Source organism: Coenobita brevimanus, chromosome 35 (assembly GCF_032717465.1).
Source record: "Coenobita brevimanus isolate Jiangsu-jjx chromosome 35, ASM3271746v2, whole genome shotgun sequence".
NCBI lineage: Eukaryota > Metazoa > Arthropoda > Malacostraca > Decapoda > Coenobitidae > Coenobita > Coenobita brevimanus.
Window position 1 is genome coordinate 832,018 of NC_136988.1, and position 7,983 is coordinate 840,000.

A 7,983-nucleotide genomic window follows, 5' to 3' on the forward strand; every position below is an offset into this window, starting at 1 on the left:
ATGGCGCTGTGGTGGTGTCATCTGGTGGTGGTGATTGGTACTACAACAGCCCTACTATCTCGCAAATCCACGCCGCCGCCAGGTTGGTTTATCTGTAATCTGTAACCATCTTCATCCGCCCATCATCATCATCATTACTATCGTCATCATCACCATTACCATCGTCATCACCATTATTACTATCGTCATCACTGTTATCGTCATCATCACTATTACCTTTGTCGTACTCATCCTGTTTCACACTAAAAGATCTATGTTGTTCTCCTCCAGCTCACCCACACACACTCCTAGTCAGTCTCTCATTCTCCATCCTCTCCACATGGCCAAACCACCTCAGAGTATTTCTCATAATGCTTTCAGTCACATCCACATCAAAACCACAACGCTCCATCACTCCCTAATATTTCTTTCTGTCTTTTTAACGTAATTCTACATGCACTCATTTCCACTTCTCTCACTCTTGGCTTGTGTCCTTCCAACTGGGTCCAGGCTTCACTTCCATACGTTAGAGTCGGGTTCACAATACTATCATGCAGCTATTATTTTATTTTTACCTTTTTACTTCCCACTTACTTATAACAGCTTTCAGTGTCCTTCCGTCCATACTTATAACACTGCCTAAGTACTTAATGCTCGTTCTTCATCTCCCAACTATTCAGGGTCATTCATTTTCACTGTGTATGTTGTGATTTCATTTCTATCACAGACCATAACTTTACTTTTATCTACATTCACTTTCAGATTTCGTTTTTTACTCTCCCAGGTTCATATATCAAGCCTTGCAACCCTGTATATGTGATTTGTTTATTTATTTATCTGTTTATTTATTTTAGTGGTGGTGATGCACGAGACCTGTGGTGGCAGTGGCAAGGTGTCATGGTTACCACCCAACGTCACGGTCCTACAGCTGCCGTGCAACACCGCCACGCTGCCGCCTCTGCCCCCACCGCCCTACACGCTGGTGGTGATGGCGTCCTGTCAGGGGATCAGATCGGTGACGCTTAGCCTGGCACGTAACATCACTACCTCTGCCTCCCCTGTGCTGCTGCCCCTGCCCATTGAGGTAAATTTTTAGAACCATTCAGTCATGGACTGATTTATTTTTTGCATAGGACTGAATGGGAGCCTACACGCGTTGGCGCTGTGCACCGTGGGTGGAGCAGCTGCCACGTCCACTTGGGAGCCAGACTTCCCCATATTTCCCTGCACCTCACCTTGGGAAGGACCCAGATCCAGTCCTGGTGAGGCGCTGTGTACCTCAAGGGGGCACCGGAGCCCTCTATGGTGTATGTGCTACTGTACCTGTAGGACAGCTTCACAGAAGTAGTTGCGTACCTGTGATCGATTGGTCTGGATAGACAGAGGTTAAGCAGCAACAACAACAGTTTGAAACAACTGATTTGTAAATAATTCAAACGAAGAGTGAAACTCTTAGGCTACATTGTATTTCTGTTCCAGATGAGTCATAACCAGTCATTTCGCCTGATATTTGCCAAGAATTTCGTCCTTTTGCAGCATCCTTCGTGTAGGATTCGTATGTAAACAAATATTTCCATGGAGGTAAAACTGACGAGCGAAAAGTTTATAGGAAAAAAATATTAGAAGCATTGCACATTGGAAAAAAAAAATGATTTCCATTAATGTACTTCGCCCAAATTTTCGCCCATCTAGACCGCCATGTGCCCTGGAGCTGTGGCAGAGGGCTCGTGCGCCATCTTGGTCCACCCTATTAAGAGGATAGTGGACCTGATGCTGTCGTGGATGGTGTACCACTCCTGGACCGCCCTCACCCTCCTCCACGATACGGGCATGGGTGCCTACGTACAGACCACGCTGGGTAAGTACGTGAAGGGGACGTATTTGCTCGTTGGCTAGTCTTTACGTGACGGAGCTGGGTCGTTACACAATTTGAATTTTAAATTTTGGTTGCGCAAGGCAGAAACGAGTCTCCCTTGTAATGGCTAGCATCTTCCAGCACTTCTTCATGACTAGCATCACCTTTTTTTTTCAGTCTTATGTGACGCGGTATTCAAGATAGAGAGATGGCACTTTTAGGCTAAGTATTATGGCTCTGTATCCTTTTCTTAGCACTTCTTCGTGACTAGCATCACTTTTTTTCCAGTCTCTTGCTGTGACGCGGTGTTGAAGATGGAGAGATGGCGGTTTTAGGCCAAGGTAGAGTAAAAAGGACAGAAAGACAGTATTATGGCTCTGTATCCCTTTCTTAGCACTTCTTCGTGACTAGCATCATAATTTAGTGTTGGTCTCTCGCTCTGTCGGGGTTTACAAACTGGAGAGATGGCAATTTTAGGCCAAGTTAGAGTGAACAGAGTATAGCAAGAGTTAACTGAACATCCCAGACTCTTCCTGCCTTCAATATTTATGAGATGAGAGAGAGAGAGAGAGAGAGAGAGAAATAAAGTGTGTGTGTGTGTGTGTGTGTGTGTGTGTGTTTTAGTGCATATTCATTTTTATTTAAATGTCTGTTATATACGTGATTTATTTGTGTTTATATTAGTGATTTTCTTAGCGCGTTTGTATGTGTGATTTATTGAGTGCATTTGTGTGTTATTGAGTGCATTTGTGTGTGTGATTTATTGAGTGCATTTGTGTGTGTGATTTACTGAGTGCGTTTGTGTGTGATTTATTGAGTGTGTATGTGTGATTTATTGAGTGCATTTGTGTGTGTGATTTATTGAGTGCATTTGTGTGTGTGATTTATTGAGTGCGTGTGTGTGTGTGTGTGATTTATTGAGTGCGTTTGTGTGTGTGATTTATTGAGTGTGTGTGTGATTTACTGAGTGCATTTGTGTGTGTGATTTATTGAGTGCATTTGTGTGTGATTTATTGAGTGCGTGTGTGTGTGTGATTTATTGAGTGCGTTTGTGTGTGTGATTTATTGAGTGTGTGTGTGATTTATTGAGTGCATTTGTGTGTGTGATTTATTGAGTGCATTTGTGTGTGTGATTTATTGAGTGCGTTTGTGTGTGTGTGATTTATTGAGTGTGTATGTGTGATTTGTTGAGTGCATTTGTGTGTGTGATTTATTGAGTTCGTTTGTGTCTGTGATTTATTGAGTGCGTTTGTGTGTGTGATTTATTGAGTGTGTTTGTGTGTGTGATTTATTGTGTATGTGTAATTTATTGAGTGCATTTGTGTCTGATTTATTGAGTGCATTTGTGTGTGTGATTTATTGAGTGCATTTATGTGTGATTTTGTTATTTTTTATCTTTATTTATTTATTTATTTATCAGTGAAGTATGTGGCAGAAGGCAGTGCAAAATTAGGTGCCCGCGTAGCATTCAAAGACGTGTCTGGTGGTGGTAGTGGTGTGGCGGCGGTGGTGGCGGGCGTGGTGGAGGGGTGGAGGGACGCTGGCACACGCAGGCTGGTGGTGGTGGCAGCGGACGCAACGGTCGCCGCCATATTGGACGTGGTGAGTTGCTGGGTTGAGAGAGAGAGAGAGAGAGAGAGAGAGAGAGAGAGAGAGAGCTGCTTTAACTTTCTTTCTCGGGATTTATCTTGTTACCTCTTGTAAAATCTGCTTCCAAGAGCTTAGGTGTGCTAAGCCGACTCCGTTCCTTCTTTACCCCTGCATAATTGTTGACTCTATACAGGGGTTTTATCCGCCCCTGTGTGAAGTACAACTCTCATGTGTGGGGAAGCTCTCCACATACAGCTCTTCTCAATTGAATGGAGTCAAAGGCATTTCATCTCATTAACTCTCCTCCTCTTACTGACACCCTTCAACCTCTGTCTCTTCGCCGCACTGTTGCATCTTTATCTCTTTTCTATTGCTACTTCAGTGGTCACTGCTCCTCTTACTGACTCCCTTCAACCTCTGTCTCTTCGCCGCACTGTTGCATCTTTATATCTTTTCTATCGCTACTTCAATGGTCACTGCTCCTCTTACTGACTCCCTTCAACCTCTGTCTCTTCGCCGCACTGTTGCATCTTTATCTCTTTTCTATCGCTACTTCAATGGTCACTGCTCCTCTTACTGACTCCCTTCAACCTCTGTCTCTTCGCCGCACTGTTGCATCTTTATCTCTTTTCTATCGCTACTTTAATGGTCACTGCTCCTCTGAACTGTCTGCATGCATTCCTCCACCTCTACGACGGGCGCGTAGCACCCGTCTAGCAGCAAACTCTCATCCCTTTTCTGTCCAACTCTCTAATGCAAGAGTTAACCGTTACTCTCAGTCCTTCATTTATGCAACAGGTCAAATCTGGAACTGTCTCCCTCTTTATTTCCTACTTCCTATGACCTCCAGTCTTTCAAATGCTGTGTCCAGGCATCTCAAAATTAATGGATCTTGAATTTGGCTCTTTGCTGTTTTTATTTTTCTTGCAGGGAACAGTCTTGTGGGCTCCTGGCCTTGGGTTCCTTCTTCCTTGCAGAAAAAAATGTGTGCATGTATAAATGTATATGTTTATTTTTTGTGTTGCGTATTTATGTATGTATGTATAAATGTGTATGTATATTATTATGTATTGTGTATTTATTTATTTATTTATATGTATAAATGTGTACGTATATTTCTTGTGTTGTGTATGTATTTATCTATTTGTATATGTATGTATGTATAAATGTGTATGTACATTTTTATGTGTATTTATTCATTTGTGTATGTATGTATGTGTATGTATGTTTTTTGTTGTGTATGTATGTATGTATGTATAAATGTGTATGTATATTTTTATGCTTATTTATTTATTTATTTATGTATGTATTTATGTATGTGTGTATGTATAAATGTGTATGTATATTTCCATGTATTTATTCATTCATTTAATTATTTTCTAGGTACCCAAGTTGGTGGTAGGTGAAGGTGATAGTGAGTGTGAGTGGCTGATCTTCACCAGCATCCACTCCAATATCACCACCATATACACCCCCACTAATGGACATCGCGTGTATTTCGTCACCAATCCTCTGCTTATGGTGAGTAGTGGTGATGGTGGTGGTGGTGGTGGTGGTTGTAGTTGTGGTGGTGGTGGTGGTGGTGGTGGTGGTTGTAGTTGTGGTGGTGGTGGTGGTTGTAGTTGTGGTGGTGGTGGTGGTTGTAGTTGTGGTGGTGGTGGTAGTTGTAGTTGTGGTGGTGGTGGTGGTTGTAGTTGTGGTGGTGGTGGTAGTTGTAGTTGTGGTGGTGGTGGTGGTTGTAGTTGTGGTGGTGGTGGTGGTTGTAGTTGTGGTGGTGGTGGTGGTTGTAGTTGTGGTGGTGGTGGTGGTGGTGGTGGTGGTTGTAGTTGTGGTGGTGGTGGTGGTGGTGGTTGTAGTTGTGGTGGTGGTGGTGGTTGTAGTTGTGGTGGTGGTGGTAGTTGTAGTTGTGGTGGTGGTGGTGGTGGTGGTGGTTGTAGTTGTGGTGGTGGTGGTGGTGGTGGTGGTTGTAGTTGTGGTGGTGGTGGTGGTGGTGGTGTGTGGAGGAGTGATGATAGTGGTAGTAGTAGTGGTGGTAATAATAAAAATCATCATCATCATTATCATCGTCATCATCGTCATCATCATCATCATCACTGACATCATCACCATCATCATTGTCATTAATAGCATCATATCATTATCATCATCATCACCATCTGCTCCACCATCATCATCACCATCACCACCACCATCATCATCATCATCATCACCATCATCATCATCATCATCATCATCATCATCACCATCATCATCACCATCATCATCATCATCATCATCATCATCATCATCATCACCATCATCATCATCATCATCATCATCATCACCATCATCATCATCATCATCATCATCATCATCATCATCATCACCATCATCATCATCATCATCATCATCATCACCATCATCATCATCATCATCATCATCATCATCATCACCATCATCATCACCATCATCATCATCATCATCATCATCATCACCATCACCACCACCACCACCATCATCATCATCATCATCATCATTTCATACAGAATATAAATCTACCAGTATCTATCTATCTATTGTCAGACGCCTTAATCCCGTAAGGGGTGGCCACAAACAAATCGCCTCCATGTCGCCCTGTCCCCCGCTATATCACTGTCCCGCTCCCAGCTCACACCCCCCTCTCTCATATAAAAATAATGAACATATTTTAGTATTAATAAGACTGCTTTTCAAAAATTATGTCTGTCTCAAAACTATCTATCTATCTTTCTATCTATCTATAGTCCGACGCCCTAATCCCGCAAAGGGTGGCCACATACAAAGCGCCTCCAAGTCCCTGTCACCCACCATTTGACTACCCTCCCCCCAACTCACTCCCCCCTCCCTCATATACCTCTCAACTCCATCCCTCCACCTCATCCTCGGTCTACCCCTCCCTCTCCCTCCCTCCACCACACCTGCATACACCCTCAAAACAATAGATTAAAAAAAATATATATAAATAATAATGAGTAGATAGAAGGCTGGAATAGTACTGATTGTATTATTTAAAATTTCGAGTTGCAAAAGTCGTTGAAATGGTTTAAACAGTAAGAAAGGTGAAATAGTGTGTGTGCGTGTGTGTGTGTGTGTGTGTGTGTGTGTGTGTGTACCTACCTCTCTATCTGTCTGTCTATAGCCTGACGCCGTTTTGTCTATCTATCTATCTATCTATCTATAGCCAGACGCCATAATCCCATAAGGGGTGGCCGTTTGATGAGTTGGTTGTTTTACGGGGAGGGGCACTAACCCTCCACCAACCCACTTGTTGACACATAAGGAACACGTATGAGTTGGTTATATGGTTACCACCCAGCGTTGTAAATGGTTTCCTGGCTTACAGGAAACCATTAGGCTTGTCAATGTAAAGCCACCTGAAAAGGAAAGAAGAGTAATAAAAAGTGACAGGAAAGATGGGAGAAATAGGAAGAGAGGAGGGCAGACACAGAAAAAGAATGATAAAGGTGAAGGAAGAAGTAGGCAGCACTACATCAAGTGAGTGGATGATGGTGAGAAATAGGAAGAGAGGAGGACAGACACAGAAAAAGAATGATAAAGGTGAAGGAAGAAGTAGGCAGCACTACATCAAGTGAGTGGATGGTGGTGAGAAATAGGAAGAGAGGAGGGCAGGCACAGATCAAGAATGATAAAGGCGAAGGAAGAAGTATACAACACTACATCAGGTGAGTGGATGGTGGTGAAGGGGCCAGAGAATATACACATAGCATACATGTATACAAAAACAGGCAATCAAACACACATGTATACTTATTTGTACACACACAGACATACATACATAAATACATACACATACGTACATACAGACACATACATAAATACATACACACATACATACATACATATATACTAAATACACAAAAATATAACCAAAATAAATAATATATAAGGTAAATACATGTGTACGTAACATTTTTTCTTTATTGATTTATTCTCTCCAGGACGTACAGGAGCGAGGTGTGGATGCGTTAAGGACTGCTGAGGTATTGACAAGAACCTCAGTCTGGTGTCCCCATGCTCTTAAAGTATGTTTGTAATTGATTTATTCTGATGGTCACCTGGGATTTTGTTAGGTAGATGGAAGGTTAGATAGATAGATAGATGGATAGATAGGTAGATAGATGGATAGATAGATAGATGGATGGATGGATAGATAGATAGATGGATGGATAGATAGATGGATGGATGGATGGATAGATAGATGGATGGATGGATAGATAGATAGATGAATGGATGGATAGATAGATAGGTAGATGGATGGATGGATGGATAGATAGATAGATAGATATACACGAGATAGATAGATAGATAGATAAATTGGATAGACATACACTCAATAGATATTAATAGATATACATAGATAGAGAATTACTGTAGTGATAGATACTGTATTTAGATGGATAGATAGAAATATACTCTAGATAGATAAATAGATAGACAGTACTTTCTCTGGGCATTGGGTTAATAATAATAATAATAGTAATAATAATAATAATAACGATGATAATAATAATAATAATAAT

General features: G+C 41.8%; 1 protein-coding gene across 1 annotated transcript in view; it reads left to right on the forward strand.

Annotated features, from left to right (window-relative positions):
- Positions 1–7,983, forward strand: part of LOC145396213 (uncharacterized) — a 40,332-nt gene continuing 32,349 nt past the window's right edge. Inside the window, exons 1-5 of the mRNA XM_080269648.1 lie at positions 1–82; positions 834–1,063; positions 1,672–1,866; positions 4,808–4,945; positions 7,402–7,485. Of these exons, the coding sequence (XP_080125774.1) occupies positions 1–82; positions 834–1,063; positions 1,672–1,866; positions 4,808–4,945; positions 7,402–7,485 (729 nt within the window). The remainder of the gene's footprint in view (positions 83–833; positions 1,064–1,671; positions 1,867–4,807; positions 4,946–7,401; positions 7,486–7,983) is intronic.